At 43.8% G+C, this 23,885-nt stretch overlaps 1 protein-coding gene across 1 annotated transcript in view; it reads left to right on the forward strand.

Moving 5' to 3' along the window:
* The window catches only part of LOC147725764 (catenin alpha-2-like), a 948,019-nt gene that overhangs the window by 686,017 nt on the left and 238,117 nt on the right, over positions 1-23,885 (forward strand). Inside the window, exon 4 of the mRNA XM_086964589.1 lies at positions 15,368-15,534. Within this exon, the coding sequence (XP_086820715.1) occupies positions 15,368-15,534 (167 nt within the window). The remainder of the gene's footprint in view (positions 1-15,367; positions 15,535-23,885) is intronic.

Below are 23,885 nucleotides of genomic sequence, written 5' to 3' on the forward strand. Positions count from 1 at the left end.
TTCCTAGAAGTGAATATGCTTTTACATTGTTACATGTGACATCTATTTCTGCTTTCTTCCCTATAAAGTGAGAAGAAAACTATGAATGGAAAGGTTATTTTCTTATGACATTTCAGTGGCAAAATTGCTCAGAGTGGCACATATATTGTTTCGGTGTAATATTTAGAAAACATTTGTAAGAAAATCCCTCTATTTGCACCATCACCACATTATTTTGCTGATGGGTGCTACTGTTTTTTTTGCTCTGCCCATCAGCATACTGCTTATCAGTCTGCTGTATTTGTGTTCTTATTACTAAAGTATGGTAAAATTATCTAAACCCATATTGGCATATTTAGCTGTCCTGTCCAATAAGGTTATAGTATATGGTGCTGGAAATACATTGATGGTATGAAGTTTAAATATCACCTTTGGAATGAAGAACATAATGTGCTTTCCACTAGGCTAATAAGAAAATAATGACTTCAGACCTATAATTGTGCCTGAATTTTCTAGCTTTTAAGCCTGCAGTCATACCTGTCCAAATATCCTTCATTTTGTCAGAAAGGGACATTACCTTTAAATATTAAGTTAGTATCCCCATGCAGGCCTTGTAGGCCTCAATGTAAGGTGCCAAATGTTTAAAAGTGGAACATGTGAAAAATTAGGCATGGCATGCTCCTACAGTGACTAGATCCCAAAGGGTATTTTCACTATAAAGTGATGTACCTGTTAACCATAGAATAACTACAGTACAGTTAAAGTATTATTTTGGGTAACGCTTGCTTGGAATAACCTACAGAGTCCATTTAACTGCTCTTTTTAATATTTATTTCAAACCTGTTCAATGGTAAAGCTTGATTTTTGATCAATATATAAGAAAAGTAACATTTAAAAGTTAGACTTTGCCTTCCCAAAGATCCAGTTGTCTAATTAGTATTAGTGTGCCTGCACCTGCATCTCTTTTCAGTGCTTTCCGCTTGATGAGGTGTGGAAACTGCTCCCTGCTTTGAAACAATGGCATGATCCTTTTAGCAGGAAAACCTGGGTGTGAAATATAAAACTCATCCTCTCTCGGGAAAGGCAGTTGCAGAAGGATCAGATACTTCATTAACTTGATATCTGCCCATTCACAGTTAACTGTAGAATTAAATCTGGAGATGAGGGTTCTTTGCTACCAGAGTTAAATGTAGCCAGCCTGTCTTCAATCCAGTAGGAGAGGGAGCTTGTCACTGAACCGGTTTGGTATGTTTTGAGGACCAGTCTCCTCCATTATCAAAAAGTTTCAGTCATCTTGATTTTCCTGGAGAGCGGTACACAGGGGGTAAGCCTGCAGAAAGACAAACACAATGTTTGAGGCATTTGTTCCCATTGGCTGGGAAGTGACCAGGAGTCACCACCATCAACTGACAATTGAATTGTGCAAACGTGGCATTTAACCCTCAGGGCCTCAGAAAGGAGGATACCTGCTGGGCTGGACCTGCTCCCACTTAGAGCCAGCTTATGAAGCGCCAGTTGGCTCACCATGTGTGTGGCTAAAGGGACATCAAGCTACAAGAAGTATTTCCATATATTGACCAGTTGCAAGTGGAGCTGAACTTGACTGTGCTGATGGCCCCTGCTGGAGGGAGCCCTGGACTTTAAGTGCTGTCCTGAAGTCCTGAGAGGCTTAGAAGGGACCAAGAGTAGCTACTCCAAAGAATTGCAAATGTTGGGACTTGGTGGACCTGGAAACAACCACCCAAGACTATCTGCTCAAGGCACAATCCTGGCAGGCAGGAAAATCAGGATGAGTCCACTCAGAGCATTTTGTGGCCCAAAAGAAAACTTTTTTGTGCTAAACTATCAAGCTAAGCTGTGACCTGCCTGGTTACAGCTTCGAAGGTTGCCCCACTGGAGGTTTGGTGCTCCTAACAGCCGCGGCCGGTGCAGATAAGAGCAGTGGGCAAGAGGACAAGGTGGGGGGAGTCAACATAGGACGATGAGAGAGAAAAAAAGAAAAAAAAGAAAAACACTTACCTAGCGCTCGCTGCATTGCTGAATCGGTGATGTTGCGAGCGCCAGGTAAGTGTTTTTATTTTTTTGTATTATTCTCCCTCGTCATCGTTTCTTGACTCCCCCACACCCAACCCTCTCGACTCCTGCTCTTACCTGCACTGGCCGCGGATGGCTCCATAAATGAAAGGGCTAGTATAGTACTTTGGGGTTATTTGCAGCATGGCACACAAGAACTGCTGTAGAAGTGGGTACTGGTACCCCTGGGACCTTTTACAATGATAAGGAGGGGCCAGGAGTCACCTCCCACCCCTCAGGTTAGTCCTAGGCAAAAACATGTCACCCCAAGACACCTTGTTCAGAGTTCTCTGGACCAGTGGAAGTACAGATGAAGGACTCCACCTGCTATTTCAGACCAGTGAGGAGATATGAAGGGCTGGACCTGCTACCACTTGCACCCAGGACAAAGAAGTAGACTGCAAGGTTCAGTTGTCTGGCCACATCTGTGGCTATAGTTACACAACAAACGGCAAGACGTTTTTTTCCTAAAATGCCCACCTGAACAATATCAGCTGGCATTGACCTGGACCCTGCTGTAGTTTCTGCTGCAGTGAGCCTTGCCTCCTTGCCCCCACCCCCCCCCAAGTAGGGTTCTTAAGGTCCTGGGACCCTTAGATGTGCCCAACCAGACTTCTACCAGCCCTGGAAAAGTGGGGCTCAACCTTTTTGAATCTCAAGTCCTCCGGAGGACCAGGACAAGTCTGATAAGCGGGTACACAAGTAGCTCTCTGGCTGGGCTGAAGACACGGTGTACCTCTGCATATAACATTTCCGCAGCATCAAATCCGTTTCAGAGGAACTTTGGTGAGACATTGGAGTGGATTCGAAAAGAGAGGTACCCCTTAAGTTAATCAAGGGAAGTAGGGTTATGTAACCAGAGAAATAGAAATTCCCTTGAACAAGACTGTATACAATATGGCAGAAACAATCAAGGCCTAAATAACACAAAAGCAAATAAAATTACTGGTTAAAACAGGAAAGTTGCAATTTATTATGTATACATACAAGAATAAAATTCACATTAAGGTATTACATTACACATAAATAAGACATACAATTAAAAAACTATATCAACGCAAATGTATAACAGTTAAATCATTCAATTATGACCCGCATAATTGGCACAGGAAAATACAGAAACAGTAAGACATGAGAAATTGTGCAATACTATGAGTATATTCAGATTCCTAGATTATCTCATCGATGTCATGTTTGCAAGAATCAAAATATCTACAACTATGAGGAAGTCATTCATTGTACAAATTTTGGGAAGCGTCGGCGCGTTTCGGTGGAATTCCTCGATACTTGCCACCTTTCTTTCCTGTACCAATTATGCGGGTCATAATTGAATGATTTAACTGTTATACATTTGTTATACATACTATGAGTATATTCAGACTCCTAGATTATCTCATCGATGTCATGTATGCAAGAATCAAAATATCTACAACGATGAGGAAGTCAGGAATTATACAAATTTTTGGAGGCGTCGACGCGTTTCGGTGGAATTCCTTGATACTTGCCACCTTTCTTTCCTATGCCAATTATGCGGGTCATAATTGAATGATTTAACTGTTATAAATTTGCGTTGATATAGTTTTTTAATTGTATGTCTTATTTATGTGTAATGTAATACCTTAATGTGAATTTTATTCTTGTATGTATACATAATAAATTGCAACTTTCCTGTTTTAACCAGTAATTTTATTTGCTTTTGTGTTATTATGCCTTGATTGTTTCTGCCATATTGTATACAGACATTGGAGTGGGCCTAATGTGTGTTATTTTTTTTTGTTTAATTACCACCAAATTACTTGGAATTATGTGTAAGAATGTGAGAAGTGTAAAGCAGCATTTAAAATGATTTTCTTAGTGATAATTGTATCCAAAATGGGCCCAAAGATGCATTTTGTGCTAAGAACATTTCAATAAATGCTAAAGCATATAATCAGCAGTAGTCAGCAGCATCCCTCTCTCTCTTATTTTGTTGTTTCTGTACTCCTGTGGTACGATTGTTGCCCCATATTACTCCTAATTACTCAAGCAGTCAAATTCTCATAATTTCGGTAATTTCACATCAGGTAAATAATGCGTACTTACTAAAACTATTCCAATGACTGCGGCGTAATTAAAATTTCACCCACGCCTAGTAAAAATGTATACAGCTTTATGGAGCCCTCATCAGACACAGCCTGCAGCTCTGTTCAGTTGGAGGATTCTGATTTCTGAAAAAGACACTAAATGGCATATTTACAAGCCCCTATTGCCACCACAATGTCTCTTTCACTGACGTTGCGATGGCAATAGAGGCTTCACCTCATTTACAAGGCAGCTTTGAGCCACTCCCTGTGGCTTAGCACTGCCTTGTAAATAAAGCACCCTTTCACGCTGTACTTAGCGTGAAAGAGGAAGGCAATGGGTGTTGCTGTGGACGTTCCACTGCAGCACCCATTGATTTTGATGCTGCCCACTACTTACAAGGGTGGCATTAATAGGAGGCAGCACCAAAATTTAGACAAGAGAAAACCTGGTCATAAACAGGCGAAATGAGGAGAAATGCTTTTTTTCTCCTCGTTTTTGCCGTTCCCAGGTGTGCTGCGTTGTACAGCACACATAGAAACACCAAAATACCAATGTTTGTTTATGTGAAAGAAGGTGACCTTTCCTGCACATAAGCAATCAAAACATAATGACATTTTGCAACTTCTATGTTTGCTGTATTAAGCAGCCCCCGTAAAATGTACAAAACGTCATTTAAAGATTGTTTATGTGCAGGAAGGGAGACCTTCCTTCACGTGAACAATCTTCCCCTCAATGCAGGCACCCTAGCACTATGGTGCAAGGGCGACTCCGTTGGCACCAGGCTGCTAAGTTTAGCGGTAGCTCGTTAGTCGCTGGGTGCAATATTCAACTTTTCCCACTCAGAGCTATTCCTGACGAAATCAAAAGCTTCACCAGTACCTTGTCCAATGTCACAGAGCACTCCTCCTTGTTTGCCTTGCCCCACCGAATATTTTGACTAAATTTCAAGGTAAAACCTCTGACTGGGTCAAACCTGGTTAGTGTACCTGACCCACGCTCCATTTCGGTTGTCTTCAATTCACAACTAGGTCCAGTTCTACTGCAACCATTGACTACCATTGACACTTTGCACTTTTTGAAACTATTTGTACTTAAAACTTTAAAAAATCATATCACTGTTCCCTTTATTGGATTTCAGTTGTTTTGGTGCCCTTTTCTTTATAAAAGTATTCTCCATTGTTTATAAATTGGAGTGGGATTATTTTTGTTTAGTGGTTGTGACTTTATAACAGTTTTGGTACGTCTAAATGCTTTACACATTTTCTCTAAGTAAAGCCTGTCAGCGATGAACCTTAGCTATTAGGGGCTGATTTCAGGTTTAAATTACTGACACCTTTCACTAGACCTAACACTTTAGTGCCTTTGTTACTTAAGGGAGACACCAATCCACCACAACTAATAAACCACTTACTTACAGTTGGAAAACATGATCCAATCTCTGCCAGCTCGATTTCCCCTGGTGAAAATATCCATCACCTATTGAACTGTCAATATCAGTTGTACTGATAGTTGTGAAATGCATTGTAGAATTTAAAGGAAACTTTTCAAGCATTCACCATCATTTTGTATACATGCATTTAATGAATAATGATAAAAGGAATCATCAAATGGAGCATTTCTTCAAAACGGGTTAGATGTAAATCCTCTTTTCCCTTATTGTATATACAATATTTACAACATTATTGAGAATTATGAACACAGGGTTAACGAATCCTGTTGGCTGGTAGCAGCCAAATGAAAGTAAAGTAATGTTGTTTCATGATGTTAATGGATGCTATGAAAGTTAGCTATCTATGCAATATAACAACACAACTAAAACATAACAGGGTACATCACAACAAAACACAATGGAACACAACAAACATAATTCAACAAAATAAACTCACATTACAATAATGCAGAATAAATGCTCAGCAGCACAACAGAACACATCAATCCCACAACAAAATGTCACACAACAAATATGCATGATCGTTCTTGTCACATATTAACACCTCTAGAATCCTTTTTCATAATACAGCTTTAAAAGTTGTTTGGAGAAAGCGCCTCCTGAACTTACCACCATGGACATGAAATAGCATTAGTTAAAAAGGATATATGACCCAGCCAGTTGATTTTAAATGACTAAAAGACTATCCTTGCTGAGATTCAAATCTAAGAACATTCAGATGTCAGCTGCAAGCTTGCCATTCTGTCCTTGCATGAAAGGGTTCCAGCCTAAGATTTACAGTGGGCCCCTGTCATTGCACTGTCTGAGTATGCAGACTACCCCTGCTCCTTGATAAAAAGATGGAAATGATTTAAAACACTAAAGGCTTTTTGGAACTATTTCCATTTTGAAGAGTGCTCTTTCACCTCTGTTTTCCCTTTCCATTGAATGAGTTGAAATTCTCTCCCCAGTCTAATCAGCAGGCATCTATTTTGAATATTACCCATACTGGTGACTTCCACAGTATGCCATTGCTGAGGAATAAGGTATTGCTGCAAATCTCAGTTTACATTAAGATGATACATAATCATCCTGAGACCATGGGGACCACTAGACATGAATACGTTCTATTGCGGCACACATAAGGCACTACAAAACCATGTATTCCCTAGAGGATGATTCTCTTTGCCAGGGCTTCCCTTTTTAATGAATGGACATTGTACCTTCGCATTAGGCTGTAGGCTGTGATGAGTGTTGGTCAACCGGTCACTGTTTAACCAGTAAGAGCTTCTCTACACCCTGAGTACGACCTCTATAGTATAGTGTTGGAGGCCTAGCACCATCTAGGATTTCTGCCAGAAATAATGTGGAAATGAGCTGAGTGAGTGCTTGGTGTTCCATGGTCAGAACCTGTGCCTCCCCCTTTCATGCAGACAAACATTTGCTTCTGTTCAATGGTTTGGACATCTTCTGCACCCTCCTGTAGAAACTTTGAGTTGGATTCATGGCATACAATGACTTATTCCCTGTGCCCTGATTGATTCTCTTCCTCTTGTTCCCTATATGTCAGTTTTTTCCAAAACCATTCCTTGATTTCTTATAGGGACAATGAGGATGTGACTCAGTTGTGCATTTCCTCTTGGCCATTGACTTCCACTATGTGGCATAAATAAAATCTGTCAGTAGCAGTATTCGTGTGGTCATTGGCGATCATTTTAACTTCGGGAAGAAGTCCTGGGTCTAAAACATCTCTAGAATGCCACCAAATGCAAGGAAAACCATTGCACAAGACCTTGTACCATCCAGTTCAGTTTCGGATGCCAGTGCCATTCTATTTTTGGCAAACTCTAACCAAAACTGTAAATTTGATTTTATTAAATGTTGCCTTTAGTCATTCTAATACCTGTGTTGCGACTAATCAGAAGTAAGCCTTGCAAACACGATCGAAAAAGGATCATCCCACCCCTCACCCCAGCAGGCATGTGGGGACGTTAACCCTTTCATTCCTGCCGTCGGCCAACGGCCGTTGCGAGTTCTACCTTCGTAGTGCTGCGCATGTCCGTTGGCCGACGCTGCCCCGCCCACTCATCAGAAAGCCCGCACCACGGCCGAATTGCTGCCGCAGTTAAGGTGTTAAGAGGGAGAGGCAGGACTCTACTTACGCAGTCATCGTGAAAGGAATCACCTTTTGTAGGTGGTGATGGTGTGTTGATGGGAAGCAGAAGTGATTTACTACTGACTCCTCTTTGCCAGGTGCAGGTGTGAAGGTGTTTTAGGAGCCTTGAACAAATAGGGGAAAAGCATTCTGTCTGGCAAGGCTCTAGAGCTAATGGCAAGTCTGAACATTTACATATAGTAAAGTAAGAGTCTGGAAATCAGTAGAGAGATTTGCCATGAGGTCACAGAGGGCATCATAAGAGAACGCCACACTTCTTGGAGGTCTGCTGGGTGATTGATGGTTGAAAAGATTTATATGTTGCAAGATCACATACTAGACCTCTTCAAGGTGTTTCTATTCTGTACAAAAGTGACCAGATTACATTTATTGTATAGTGTTTTCAATGACTTTTTTTTTAACTGATTTGTCTAGCATCACACAATGTTGGTTCAAGTGGGAAAGTCACTTAACAAGACTAAACCTCGCCATCAAAACAATGGCTAACTGATAATCCTTGTGTCTATTCCTCAAGGAATGTGTAACAAAGTTCCTTATACTCAGTAATCAGCCTGGACCCTGCTCTGTTCATCAATAAGCTATGAGCTTGAGATACGTGTTACGACTATGGATCTACACAATACCCTAATAGACGCCATGGGGCAGATTTATAATAACTGGCGCATCCCCAGGGATGCGCCAGTTATTGTGCGCCGCAGCTCCGCCACCCATGGTGCGCCGCATTTTCAGTGCAGCGCACCATGGATTAAAAAACGGCACAGATGCGTGACGCATCTGTGCCGTAAAGGTGGCGCATTGCTGGAGTTGCGTCGCAAGCGTGACGCAGCTCCAGCAAGGCTCGGGGGTGCCCTATCTGTCCAATGCTGCATCAAGCCTTACGCCTGCTTCAAGCAGGCGCAGGGTTTTGACGCAGCATTGGCCTAAAAGTGACTGAGTGAAATCTTGTAGATTTCACTCAGCCACTTTTGCGAGGCGCACCTGCCCCGGAACGCCCACCCTGCGCCGAAACGCCCACATGTGACGCAGGGCTTTACATCTGCTTAGATGCGTCACGTTGTAAATTGGTCGTAGGGATGCACCACGTTTAAGCCTCAGTTGCATGACACAAACGTGGCGCATTACCAACATAAATATGCCCACTAGTATTTCCGTGCTTACTCTCCGACACTGTCAAATAAGCTCTCGCAGTGGCACAGTCACACTCTATGCAGCATCATACTGACAGTGAGGCAGTGGCACATACATCACTGGGAAAGGACGTTTTATCATAGATTCCTCCTTTGAAAACTCAGCAAACAGTCTGTCCTGATACTTGCCTACCTGAAATTCCTTCCTCACTTAAAGATTTATTTAAGTTAGTGTCTAGCTAGCTTAGAGCAAATGTGCCTGCACTTCATTAGATACAGAATGCGCATGTGGTGAGGCTTCAAAGACAGGTATGTCTGCCTGATTAGCATAAACCAAATCACTGTGAAATCTGCCTCCAGGAGTTCAGAAAAGCCAGTAGGAGTTATTCCCCGCCTTGTGTTTTTAATTAACACTTTTATCCAGCTCTGCACTTGCAGCTACTGTCTGATGAATTTTCTATATCTTTCCAGGCACCGTCCTGTCCATATTTTAAATATTTCCAAAGGTGTCTGCAAAATTAGTTCTCTCTCCTTTCTGCCTAAAAATAAGGAAGCTGCTGCTGAGGGAGTCTTAACAGTTGTATCTGCTCAGCTGGCAGAAGAGTTTCTTGCAAAGTAGCCCCCTGGTTGTTAAATTCAGTTCTTTTATTCAATAATGCAGGGTAAATCACATCCATATGCTAAATGAGAAGCAAACAGAATGCTATCACTAATAACAAATTCTACATTTTTATTTTGAATACAGAGTACCAAAATGAATTACAGTTTGAAATAAAATTATTCCATTTACTTAATATTTGGGTTTATATCTCAGCATCGCAAATAATAGATGTTATTGTTACCCAAGTTGTGGTTTCTCAATTTGCATACCTTGGATAAATGGATGGCTGAAACTGCTGGACTCAGCCTTTCAGTCTCTTTCTTACAGGTGCATATGTTTTTGTTGTAGAGTACACCTACCCGAACCATGCATGAGTAGTTGAATAAGGGCAGTTTGTAATGTACCGTATAGAAATAAATCGATAAAAGAGAAGTACTGAGTCCAAGGTACATGGGAAATGCCCTACCTTTTCTCAAAAACAGTACAACTGCTCTAATTGCTAATGTGTGTAAATAAATATTTCACTTTTTCCTACAGATCATTGAAGCACAATTTTGTGAGCATATATGAACTCCAAAAGCATAAATGTTATTGGTTCAGAACTAATGTCAATAGCATCGTGACATTGTTGTACATAATGACATTAGGAAATCAAATTCTAAGCAACAAATAATTTTGAAAACTTTTTTTTAATACAATTACAAAATGTTTCAAACCTGGCACATTAAAACATTTGAGGAATGACAAACTTGAAAGCAAATAGTTTTGTTTTCTTTCTAAGTCTTATTGGGAGTGTTTCCCGAATTCAAAAAATAAACAGAGGAAGGATATTTTTATGAGGGGAACTCCAAGCACACTAAAGCTCATAAGAAAGTTTTTATATAATAATCCTTTCTCAAATCTAACAAAACGACTTAATTTGATTAAAATAATGAACTAATATCACTAAGCATAAAAGTTTGACTGCAGCAAATTCCGAAATGTCTATTGCTTGGAATGTTCTGCTATATATTTATAAAAGTGGGCTTTGTACAGTATTTGCACATACGGATGCCCCCAAAGGGTCAATCCCAGCGAAGTCTTGTCTGATCAAGAACCTGACCCGGGCGACCAGCATCAAAGGTATTCCCATTACCAAGTGCCCACTTGGCAAAAGCTAAAACGAGGACCCCGTGATTGTGGATGAGTGAGCATATTGGCGTACTGATGAAATGTGGTTTTGGATCCCACTAGTAGAGGTGAGATATAACTTTCCAACCTTGTGTAGACACAGGGGCTTGAATGCACCTCTTGAACAAGTTACTGAGATGTATCAAGTTAAGTGGATTTGCCACAGGAAGTTTAATTTGCAAGGGGTCCCCCTACATCTGGTTGTTAAATATTTAGTGTCTGACATTCAACAAATATGTTAATAAAAAGAAAAAAATATTAAAGAAGAATTCTTAGGGAATGTGTATTCACTGCTTTGGGAATCACAAAAATGTGCGATAAATCAGAAATATATTTGGTCTATGTTTAAAAGTTCAATATTAATTCATTCATAATTAAAATTGGTTTTAAGCCCTAATTTGAAAAGCGGGCTATTGTATATCTGACAACTGCTTAAAAATATATTTTCACTGACATCGCTATTTTTAGAATATTTTTAGAAGAATATATCCCAAGGTGCATTGATTATCCTATCCTGGTCACAAAATCCAGTGCACTAATAGAGTCCATGCAGGTACGTGCACCATTCATTATGAAAATTAACAACAAGATACATGGACATACAAACCAAGAACCATAAAAAATAAGAAGCCATAAAAATAATAAATCTACACGAATAGAATTAAAGTGTAAAATCTATCTTCGAATATGAATTTGAACGTCTGACTGTAACATTTTAATGCGAAATTAACTTTTATAAAAGGTTTTCTTGTGTACTCATAGCGATTTGCAACATTCTGTCAAATTAATTGAGTTAAAGTCTACAGACCTCATACTCTTTTCAAGTTAATGATCTCTTTGGAAGGCAATTCTCCATATCTTGCTGGAGGAAACTCATCTAATGAAATTCAAGAAACAGCTAAGACATGGTGGATCAGTCAATAACTCATTTTGGTTTTCAACCTCATGCAACTCACTTTTTTAACAGCTGATTTATATAAAGTGGGATCTACGAGCTATGTTTTGTGGGTAGGCATCAGGAATTACAAGACGAAATCTGATATGTAAATTGTCATAATGTAGTAGCGTGTCGGTTTTGAGAGGGTTTATCGTGATTTATTGATAACACTCCCGGGTTGATTGGTGTGCTATATTAAATCAAATTTACAAAACATAATATCTGTCTTGATGTGAACTCCCAAACTGTTTACTTTATTGATTGACTAATGACTGTGTTGTACCTCAGCTGTCACAACACTTAATGTGATTGTTGTCTGGTGTGGTGGCAGTAACATCGAACGAGGTAGAAGTTACCATGACCAAAATGAAAAGCGGATCACCCCTGGACCCTGCACCCATTAGATTCCTCAAAACCGTAGCCCCCGCCATAGTCCCTACTCTTACAGAGCTTATTAACAGCTCACTTGCCCAGGGATCTGTTCCAGCCAGCTGGAAGAGCGCGGTGGTGAAAGCACTCCTTAAAAAACCCCAGCTCGACCCAGCAGATATGGCAAACTACCTGCCAATTTCCCTCCTCCCGGCCATTAGCAAAGTAACCGAGAAATTGGTCAACGGACAATTGTCTCAGTTTTTCGAGACAAACAACATCCTACGGCAATCCCAAACTGGGTTTCGCCCAGGGCACGGTACAGACACCACCCTTCTCGCTGTCATCGAGGAGGCAAGGCGCATTCTAGATTCAGGAGGGTCAGTGGCAGTGATCCTCCTGGATCTTAGCGCAGCCTTCGACACCGTCAACCATCGGGTCCTTCTTCATCGGCTGGCGGCAGCAGGGATTACCGGGACGGCACTCAGCTGGATTGAGTCCTTCCTCACCGGTCACACGTTCCAAGTATGGGACGGCAATCACCACTCGTCCACCCTCACCCTCACGAGCGGGGTCCCTCAGGGCTCGTCCCTGAGCCCTACGCTTTTTAATGCGTACATGGCCCCCCTTGAAAACGTGGTGACACCATTCGGTATAAAAATAGTGAGCTATGCTGATGACACACAACTGGTCGTCTCCCTATCCCAACTAGACGACCACCCAGACAACCTGGAAAACTGCCTTACTGAAATCCACGGTTGGATGTGTGAATCATCTTTAAAATTAAATGGGTCAAAAACCGAAGTGATGCTCCTAGGAAAGCAATGGGCGACTATTCCTCCAGCGGTCTGGCCAGACGTGTTCGGGGAAACTCCCATCCCGAAACACGAAATCAAGACCTTTGGAGTCTGGCTAGAACCCGAGCTCTCAATGAAGACGCAAGCGGCCAAAACTGCTGGTACCTGTTTTGGGCTGATGCGCACTACCCGCAGGATTCTTCCCCTACTCCCACCCGCGTCCAGGAAACTACTAGTCCAAGGACTCATTCTGTCACGGTTGAACTATAGTAATACGGTCTACCTGGGAGCCCCTGAGGCCACCCTGACGAAACTGCAACGAACACAGAACGCAGCAGCCCGTCTAATCATGAACCTCCCCTCCAGAGTGTCAGCTAAACCTGCCATCAAGGCCCTGCACTGGCTCCCTGTGCGCCAAAGAGTGGAATTCAAAGCCATGTGCACGGCATACAAACTAATCAATGGATCCGGCCCCGCAATTCTCAACGGCCTGGTCACTCCCTACAAAGCACCCAGATCTCTACGGTCCGAGAATGAGCACCTAGCCAACATCCCCAAATTCAAAAAGACACGCACGGGAGGCAGACGCTTCTCGGTAAAAGCGTCCACTGGATGGAACTCCCTTCCACGTTCCCTCAGACTGGAACCCAGCTACCTGATTTTTAGAAAAAAACTTAAAACCCTTTTATTCCCCAAATAAATGTCCCTCCCCCCTTTTTCCCTCTCATCTGGATAACAAATCTTCATAGCGCGAGGATGCCCTCGGGTCACCAGGCGCTTTACAAATCGCTAAATAAAATAAAATAAAATAAATATTAGTGTGTACCCGGTGACATGTTTCCATCAATGTGCTGCTCAGGAAGAGTTTTGGGGCCATTGGACAAAGCCTCACTGCCAAATGCTATATTATCTTCGGGTATGACGTGCCTTTTGCTTTAGTGAGGCCATTTCAAGCAGGCCCAATGTCTGATAAACCAATGGATCAAAATATAGCTTTTTTAAAAAGATTTCATGATTAGAGTATGTAGTAGAAATTTTGTCTGTTCGTACTTTTTTGACTCTGATTATGCTTTGTTTTGTATTGTTTAAAAGACCATGGTCTAAACAAACATCTTGTGAACTGAACTGATTAGAGTATGCATTAAAAGTTGAAGGTTTGTGTAGTTGCTTATGAACGGTACAAATCTGAAAATAGTTTGGTGCAATTCAATATTGGTACTAGTTCATATACTCACAGCAGTTTGAAGATATTTCTTCAATTCAGTCAGATGAATATATGTTTGATTGTGACCTACCTAAGTGGATGGAAGTGAGCCGGCTTGAAAATCTCTGCACTGAATCCCACACTAAACTCAGCCCAGGATGATATATAGGGCAGAAGATCTCAAAGGGAGTCTAGAGGTTTGTTGGTACCAAGGCCAGCAGGCGGGCAGAACCTTGGAGATAGTAAAGGTCTATTCTCCTTTACAGGAACTCTCGCCTTCTTTGTCTTTCTCCTTTTCTGCTACAGAAAACAAGTCCTTTCTTTTGAGGTGGATCTTTTCTTTGTTGTAGAAACATACAGAGAGTACCTTCAGTGTAAACATTGAAGGAACATATAGGTTCAGAATGTGTCAAAGGGTTTTACCCGTTCTGAGTCTATGGGAAAATGTGTGTGTACATATGGCCCATAGTGTGTAATTTGGGCTACCACAAATGATGTAGTGAAAGGGTGTGTAATCTAGTTTAGGGAAATTGTACAATTGATGTCTTGATGTTTGTCAATATGTAGTAAATTGTTAAGGTTTTCACATATGGAAATTCCAGTCTACGCAGATTGTCCTTCCAAAGCATTTGCATCAAGGAGATAATTCTAGAATTCCTGGATTGGGAAACACAGAATAGCTCCTTTGATAAAGTCCATGTTAGATTCAAATTGGCCACTAGAAATGGAGAACCCAGGTTCATGATCTACTTCCTTAGAAACTGGAGTACTCAGTCTGTTGAAGGTGCCCTACCAGTATGGATTCCCCAATCCCCGGAGGTCTGAAATGCTGGCCGCTGCCTGGTCTAGGAAGAACAGAGATGGCAGAGTCCTGTGCTGGGCACGCCATGCAGGTAGAAACCTGCCTGCACTAAGCCATGTGCCTGCTTGTGGAAAGGAGAGATACAGCACTTTGTTTAAAACAGGGGTCTGCCCAGCTCCATGTGACTCTGGGCAATAGCTTGCTTAATCTTCCCGACGGCCCCCAGCAGCAGGAAACCTACGAGTAGCTGTGCACTTTACAAATACAGGATTATTATTATTATTATTATTATTATTATTATTATTATTATTATTATTATTATTATTATAAAGATACAACAACTTTACTGTCCAAATACAATGGTGGAAATGCCAACCCAGGTTAAGTAAATACCCTCATCAGACATGGCCTTGGAGATTACTCGCTGGAATACGTTTCCTCCGAATAAACCACCAATAAATGAATAACTCTAAACATGTGCACATGCAAATCTGCCAGGTGTAACCCATACCACGGATGTGCTTTGAAGAGGAGGTGCCATTAGTTTCCTATTGACCTGTTTTGTTTTTTTAATACCTAGTTGTTGTTCATTTAGTGACATTTTAACTATTAACCCTTTACTTTTTTATTGCACTTTAGGTGAAACCATGCGAATTGCCTCCTCAGAGTTTGCAGACGACCCCTGTTCATCGGTGAAGAGGGGCACAATGGTGCGCGCTGCTCGTGCACTGCTGTCTGCTGTAACACGCCTTCTTATCTTGGCTGACATGGCCGATGTCATGAGGCTTTTGACCCATCTGAAAATAGTATGTATATTCCATATCATGTTTATGTATTTGTTTTGCATGTAAAAGGTGGTTGTTAGCTATTTGAAAGCAAAGCAATCCAAATGTCTAAATTTACAAAGAGTAATGTAGCATATACAAGATAAACTTTATTAAATATAACAAAGAACTGTGAGAGTTTCTATAGAGCAAGCAAATGCAAAGAAAGTAGGGCTGGTTTCTGTTTGGAGTCCCAACTAGAACTTTTAAAAATACAAAACAAAAATTATTGCTTTCTGTAAACACTGCATTACCGAACAGACAATTGCTAGAGATGAGAAGGAAATACTTATCTGGTTGGAGCCAAGGCCACTCTGTATTTTTTTTTTAAACTGGTAGCAATAGGTATTGCGCTGACAAGCAATACTGAAATTAAAAGTTGAATGAATTTATATTTATGTTACACAAAATACTGCTCCATTTCTATGATGCAATAAGTGTCCCCAGAGCACATGACCTGGTGGTTAGAGCAATGTATTTAAGCATAGAAAAGATAGGCCTATTAAGATGTTATTAAATGCCTTCTATGCCTGTCCTGTCCTGTGGAGAAGTGTGGCTGTGGAGAAGTGTGGCTCAGGGGTTAGAGGCGGCAGACCTGGAGCTTGAGTTTCGGCCCTGGACCAGGGTTCAATTCCCCGCCTCGGCGGGTCTTGGGCTCAATAATCCCACGGACTCGATAATTCTCGCTCCGGTGCCTTCTCGACTCACGGGTTCCCACTCTGCGACTCTGGGCAATAGCTTGCTTAATCTCCACATTGGCCCTTCGCAGCGGGATGCCTGGCTTTCACCTTGTGGATACCCTTCCAGGGCTATCTCACAAGGGAATACCAGGACGGGTTCCCTAAGCAAGCGCGGAGATGCCCCAGGGTAAGTCCTGCGCTATATAAGTTTCATACATTTACATCCTACCATTGTTGTATATGTAGAGGATATAGGAGGTGGCGTTCATGACTCAGACTGAAATGTAAAATTTGCTAGGATTTGACAAGAAATATAAACTGTCCAGAATGAGGAAGACATATGCCCGTAGGGAAAAAGGACACTGATTTGGTGGTTGTGCAGGTGGGGAGTCTCTTGCTAAGTGTATACAATTTAGGAAGGTCTGATTGCACAGAAGGTTTAAAAGTTACAGAGGAAAAATAGGCGCATAAGCACTATTCGACATGGGAGACGTTAAAGGGACTGATATAGGTCTTGCAAAAAGAACTGTTGATGGACAGAATGCAGAACAATGTCATACATTCACCCCAGTACAGAGATCTGGGCCTAAATCCATCGTTTTCTTGCTCACCATGCGATTCCAGTTTGGACCCAGCCATATGCAAATCAGTTTTGACCCTGCGCCCTTATGGGAAAAGCCCAGCCCAAACTACCAGGCCAAGTCCTCCCTGGACTGGAAACAAGCATCCTAAGACCGGTTTCGGGATTTCACCCCTCTTCAGCCAGAATAGCTTGATTCCAGTGGCATGGAGAGCACGGTACTCACATCTGAGCATACCCGTCCCACTCGGGGTGACACATGTAAAAAGAACTATTGATGGACAGAATGCAGAACAATGTCATACATTCACCCCAGTACAGAGATCTGGGCCTAAATCCATCGTTTTTTTGCTCACCATGCAATTCCAGTTTGGATCCAGCCATATGCAAATCAGTCTAGGCCCTGCAACCAATGGGAACAGTGCAGCCCCAACTCCCAGTTCGGGCTGGACTGTTCCCATGGGGCGCAGGGTCAGACTGATTTGCATTTGGCCATGTCTGAACTGGGGTGGCAGAGTGAGTTAAAGAATGATGATGGATTAAACCCGGATCAGTTAACTGGGGGTGAGTGCTTGCAATGTTCTATACTCCGTCCATCATCCCCATTAGTTTTGCTCTGATATAGATCTTGGCAGACAGGTTACTCCAGCAGTGACAGATATCCAGACAAAATATGAATGCCATTTAATCCTATGGGATTTATACTTCGGCGGACGGGATATCCATCACCGTTGTGACAGAGTAACCCATCCACCTAGATCTAAATCAGGCTCTGAGTTTCGTTTGGTGCTGCATAGATTAAAAGCAGAATCGTGCGCGTTAATTTGAATCCTGTTAGACAGTTAGGGTTGTCTTTACTAAAACATCTTGCCTTCAATGTCATTTGTTGCTGTATTTGATTGCATTGGATTTAGGACTTGGTGCACTTTAACACTGCTAACTAGTGATAAAGCGCGTGTGCTCTCTCCATAAAACATAGTAAAATTGTCTTACACCTGATTGGTATGTTTAATGTACTTAGGTCCCTAGTAAAGTGGCATCCATATACCCTGGACCTATCAATTCAATGATGTAATTGGGCCACCCTCTTAAGTGAGCCCTTAACACATGTCTCAGGTCTACCATTGCAGCCTGGATGCAGTTTTAAACTGCCAATTAAACCTGGTAATGTAACCCACTTGCCAAGCCCTAAACTATCCCTTTATCACAAAAAAGTCACCCCTAAGGTAAGTATTACATAGCCCATAGGGCAGGGTGTAATTTGTATAAAAGCTTTGATATGTCCTTGTAGGAGAATAATCCTAAATTATTTTTTTATTACTGTGAGGTCTACCTCTCCCATAGGATAACATTGGGTTGCCTTATTATATTTAATAACCAATAACTTTTTATTGTGAAATGGTAGACATTATGTTTTTTGGTGTCTCAGAAATTGTAATTAAAAATCCTCTTTATTGGTAATGTCAGAGTTTAAGTTACAATTTTGAAAATGCCACTTTTAGAAAGTTGGCATTTTCCTGTCCTAACTAATTGGTTCCGGCAGCCTGCTCCTGGGACAAATGACTGGGAATAGCTGACAGGTGGACTTTGTTTATTCCTCCCTGACAGCCACACAATATAGGGATTAGGTGTACCTGGATGGGCCATCAATGGCAGGGTAGGGGTCAGAGCGGGGCACAGCAGGTGTGCACGACCAAGGGTTGGCTTTACATATGGTAATGAAATATTACTTTATGTTAAAAAGAAATTCACTGAAATAAACAAAGGTAATGTTATAGTTAAGTGAAATGTTCACTAACAACAAAACTCTAATACCCACATAAATACACCAGTTATAGTTATCTCAAGTAACTATGGGGCATATCAGCAAGGGCCGGCAATAATTATCGCTTGTCACGCTTAGCGCGAGGATAATTATCGCCGGCTATTGCTGGATTGTATTGCTGAGATAGCATGCTATCAGCAAAGCTTATGTCAACTACGATACAATTCCAAGCGCAAGCTGCCAAATGTGCAATTATCACTGGAAATCCAGCGATAATCTCACAACGTTTGGTGATAGCTTGATGATAGGGCAGGGCATACTTAGCCATTATATCCACCTTCCATTGAATATAATGGCTAAATCAGACTGAAAGCAGTTGTAATGAAAGTAGTGATAACCAAGGTTAGCCCACCTTGCATCTCATTAGAGATGCAAAGGGAGTCGTTGGAAAAAGGGTGCTAACATGGGACTATGCATGTTAGCACCCTCTTGTTAATAGGGCAATAGTTTTATCTCCACTTTTTTGGCTTTTAAAGCCAAAAAAGTGGAGGTAAAGCACGTGTTAATATGCCCCCATAACTTGTGCACTGACATAGCTATAACTTGCTCACCACCCATGCCCAGTTTTCTCATAAATAATTTCATTGCAAATGTTGCAGTAATATTATCAATCATGTCATAGACAATTTCATGAGTGATGTAAAATGTGTGGTAATTAGCAGTGCATGGCGAGGGTGCGAGTTATAATTACCCCTGCCACCTCCCCTACTATAAAATGTTGGCACCAGGATATGAAGTTCCCTGGGCATCTTCGAGGTTTGCTTCCTCTGTACTTCCCCTCTGAGCCCTATTTCACCTGGGAGTGGGTGAAAAGCCAGTGTTTTTTTTTTAAATGCCACTATTTTGCCTATCCTCTGTAAATTTGTGACAACATTTTAAGAAGCATAATGTATTTGGCCCCAAAGTGATTGCTCTGGGACCCCACTACCAGGCCTAGGGGCTCCCTACCCTACCATATCTCTTTTTGTGACATTTTTTGTTATGACTCAGGACTGAGTTGAGAGTCCTAGGATGGTTGCTACCACTTCCTGGTTGAGATGGTGGCAGCCAGTCAGATCTCAGAATGAGATCTGTCATATCTGTTGATCCTCTACAGCAGCTTATACACACATTTTGAACATTAATTTTTCCAAAACTAATGAATAGACTTACACCAAAATACTAAATGCACACTTTCTGAACCCAGATCTAGCTTACTGTCAAATCTGGTGTAAATCCTTTTAGAGGTTTGGGCTATAGTTGTGTCTAAAGTTCCTATGGAAAAATTAATGGGGAAAATTCATTTTTGGATCCCTTGTTCTCAGTCCGTGTTTGACAGATCACATCATATCATTCCATGTACAAACTAGTTAAAAGGTTGCATTTTTTAAATGTTTAGTGGAAATCCGTCAAATAGGGCTAAACTTATTAGCAACACAAAAAGGGTATTTTCTATGGAAACATTATTCTGTCTATAACTACCCAGTGGTGTCTGCAACTGGATAATATATATGTGGGTGTGTGCATGTGTGTATGTTTGTATAGATAGATAGCTGGATAGATAGTTATTTTCACTAAACAAAAACAAAGGTTACAAGGATGTTATAGTTAGGCTCACATTTCACCTTTAGAAAAACCAGTGAAAGTCAGCAGGTAGGGGCGTGGCTAGCAGCCAAGCATGGCGGCTGCCTAAAAAAAGAGCTCCGTAGTTCGAACGGCCTCTCCTAATATCCGTAAGACCATCCGTGTACTCTGAGTGCTCCAATGGAGGGGCTCGACGCCCGGGACCGGGCGGGACCGAGGGCAGCAACTTTGACTGAAATCCGACGACGTGAGGTGAAACTACGCCGAAGTGTGCCTGCGGCCTGAGTGACAGCAGTGAGCCGGGGTCTGTCCGCACTGGCAATCCGACCGGAAGAGGCCGTAGCCCGGGAGGGACCCGCCGGAAGTGGTCAGCACCTGCGGGCTGTGGCTGCGGTGACCCCGCCGGAGGCTGGGAAAATTGCCTTGGCCGGCGAGGGAAGTATCAACCGAGCGGAGGAAGTAAAAGACCAGAGACATTTAAATAAGCCGGACTGCGGGCTGCGAAGACCGTAGGGTGCAGCTACAGAGCAAGCCGGGCCCCCATCTTTGTACACACTGGCCGAACCGAGGGTCAAAGACAGCCGAGTGATGATCGTGGTGAAGGGAGAGCCAGGACAAGACAGTGGACGCGATGGCAGAGGGGCCTCCCGCCGGCCTACTGAGTGTCCCCCGGTGCCGACCCTCGATTGAGTCCCGCGGAGCCCCACCTGAGTTTGTGGAGTGAGGAGTGGGGTGCCGCCGGGTGATGCTCCAACCGAGGCCCGCTAGGGACGAGTGATCGCTGCCTCCCTAGAGCACTGGTGCGTAAGACGATGCAGGTGTGAGGCAGACCATTGAGCTTGTGACCCGGGGGCGGGCGCAGACCGTCACGGGGAGCAACTGCCGGCCGAGATCAGCTGGTGCGGTGGAGCGCCAGCCCGGAGTGTGGACTTGGGTGCAATGCAGAGGAGTGACGGCCGCCTGTAGACCACGCGCGCTTCTGCTGAAATGGGCGGGCAGGACTGAAGGTGTGAGTGGCCCCCTGTGGTGAATAGGTGGTGTGGGGCTGACTGTGCCACCGTCCGCTTTACCTGACGGTATCCGGCCATTACCGTAATTGCTCCAACCGGCGCTACTAAACAGCGGCTGCCCAGGAGTGAAGGAAGGGCACTGCGGGTGCTTGGGACGTGATTAACCGGGGAAGAAGTGCCGCCCACTGATCCCGCACACACCGGCACAATAAAGGTAGGAGGCGCGGTGAGAGGCCCCATTAATAGCGGCGTAAGACCAAGATTTTATGTTTGAGGCGGCAGACCACTCGGCAAGAGGGATATAAGCTGGTGATTTTTATCTGCACGTATAGTGGAGGACGTGCAAGTGCACCTCCCCATTAGACTGGCGTCAAGGTATAATAACACCGCAAAGTAGGAGCGGACACCTGCGGACCTTGACTGGAGACAGCGGAGTGCGCTGAGTCTGCTCCCTTCTACCAGGTGCAATAGGGAATGGTGAGAGGCATCCTGATCTGTGCATAGGACCGACAGTGGCGCTATTCCTCCCATTATCCACATCACCGCGCAGGAGAGACGGGCACGACGACAAGAGGCCTGAGGTACAGAGACAGCAAGAATGATGGGCAGAGGCTCAAAGGGCGGCACGACGCAAACTTGCATCGATAAATATGCCTGTGACAAAGGCTCCCCATCCCCTGCGGACGGCAGAACCCCAGCCGGCAAATCTACTGACGGAGCAGGTGGGAAGAAGGCAATACTGGATGATGTCATGCGGGCGCTGACGCAGGTGCAGGCAACAGTGGGCTCGATTTCCACAGAAATTACTCTAAACAGGGCGAACTTCCATAAAATGTCTGAGAAGGTGAGCTCAATGGAGGTGGTTACAAAATCGCTGGTGGAAGACGTGTCGGAACTCCAAACGGCGATGGAACGGATGTCGGCAGAGAACAAGACACTGCGTGAGAGGCTGGATGATCAGGAAGGGCACTCGAGGAGGAACAACATCAGAATCCTTGGCGTTCCGGAATCAGAAGGCACCAGAGCAACGGACCTATATGTGGAAGAACTGATAAAGAAGGAGCTCCAGCCTAAAGGATTGTCCACCTTCTTCTCGGTGGAAAGGGCACATTGAGTCCCTGGGGGCCGGCCCAAACCAGGTGCAGCCCCACGACCTATCCTTGCCTGTCTGTTCAACTTTCGGGACAGAGACGCTATCCTGCAGGCAGCGAGGGTGTCCCCCCCCGTCAAGATTCACAACTCCACGCTGGCCTTCTTTCCGGACTATACAGCACAGGTCGCTCGTCACCGACGGACGTTTCTGGATGTCAAGAGGGAATTGAGGGCGAGGGAGATTCAGTATTCTATGCTAAGGTTAAGAGTGATAGCTTAAAACAGGACGTGGTTCTTTGACACTCCGGAGATAGCCGAGGAATGGTTGGAGGGTTGGCGTCCAGCCAATCAGCCTCGCCGTTCGAACAGGATACAAAAGAACCAGGACACAGGGAGTCATCCGAACTCTCAGGCGTCAGCGCGGACGGTGGAGGAACGCTCGCCAGTAAGAAACGGTGGAGACGATGAGGCCGACACTGAACAATAGCCACCCGGTGACTACAAGAGACATTGCAACAGCGATGTGGGCTGCCTGCCGGCCTGCCGCTGGACACTGGGCAGAGGGCATCCGAGGAGGGTAAGAGGGGCCGACGACTCCGGAGAGTCCTACACCCCAACGAGCAAGTGTTTGGTGTGGGGGAAGGGTTAAGCACTCTGCTAAGTTGGGGGGGTGGGTGATTTCATGTCCGTGTAGCAGGGGGGCAGGGAGGGGGGAGTTCAGGGGGAGGGTGTTTTTAGTTGTTTGAATTGTTTGACTCATGGAAATTGCATATGGCTTGAAGATACTGACACATAGGTGGGCACACATCGGGTGCATGGGCATCAGTCCATGTCAAAATTATGTCCGTCGCTGCAGGTAGAACATGGCGCACAGCACACAGACTGATACCCTAAGTGGGGGGTCACACGCGGGGCCGGTAGCGCCGCTACAGTTAATGTCATGGAATGTGCGGGGACCGGGAGACAAGATTAAGAGGGGGCTGGTGCTGCAGGGTCTTAGAAGGGTGAGCCCCGACTTGGTTCTTCTTCAGGAAACGCATCTGGTGGGCACGGCCAGTGGGGTGCTGGATAGACGAGGTTATCACATGGTAGTACATTCAGACTTCACGTCAGGGTCTCGCGGGACGGGCATACTGATGCGGAGGGCATCCCAGTTCATACTACAGACCACCAAAATTGACAATCACAATTGCTTCGCGGCAGCCTACGGACAGTGGGAGGGGAAGCCATTGAACATAGTATCTGTATACATTCCACCAGCGCTTCATGCAAGCGCCCTTCCTGACCTGGAGAGATTCCTGCTGGAGCTCCCGGAGGGTGACCTAATAGTAGGGGGGACTTTAACGCAGTAGCGCATAACACACAGGATAGATTCCCAGTTTGGACGCAGACACCTGGTCCGTCTCGCTTTACTGACTTCCTAGAGGCACAAGGGCTGGTAGACGTCTGGCGACAATTGCACCCTGAAGGCCGGCACTACACCTATTATTCCACAACTCACAACAGTTTGTCTCGCATTGACTATTTCCTTACACTAGGCGACGGTCGCCTCACCATAAGTGACATGCAGATCAGGCCAGGGA

Source organism: Lissotriton vulgaris, chromosome 3_2 (assembly GCF_964263255.1).
Source record: "Lissotriton vulgaris chromosome 3_2, aLisVul1.2, whole genome shotgun sequence".
Taxonomy (NCBI): Eukaryota; Metazoa; Chordata; class Amphibia; order Caudata; family Salamandridae; genus Lissotriton; species Lissotriton vulgaris.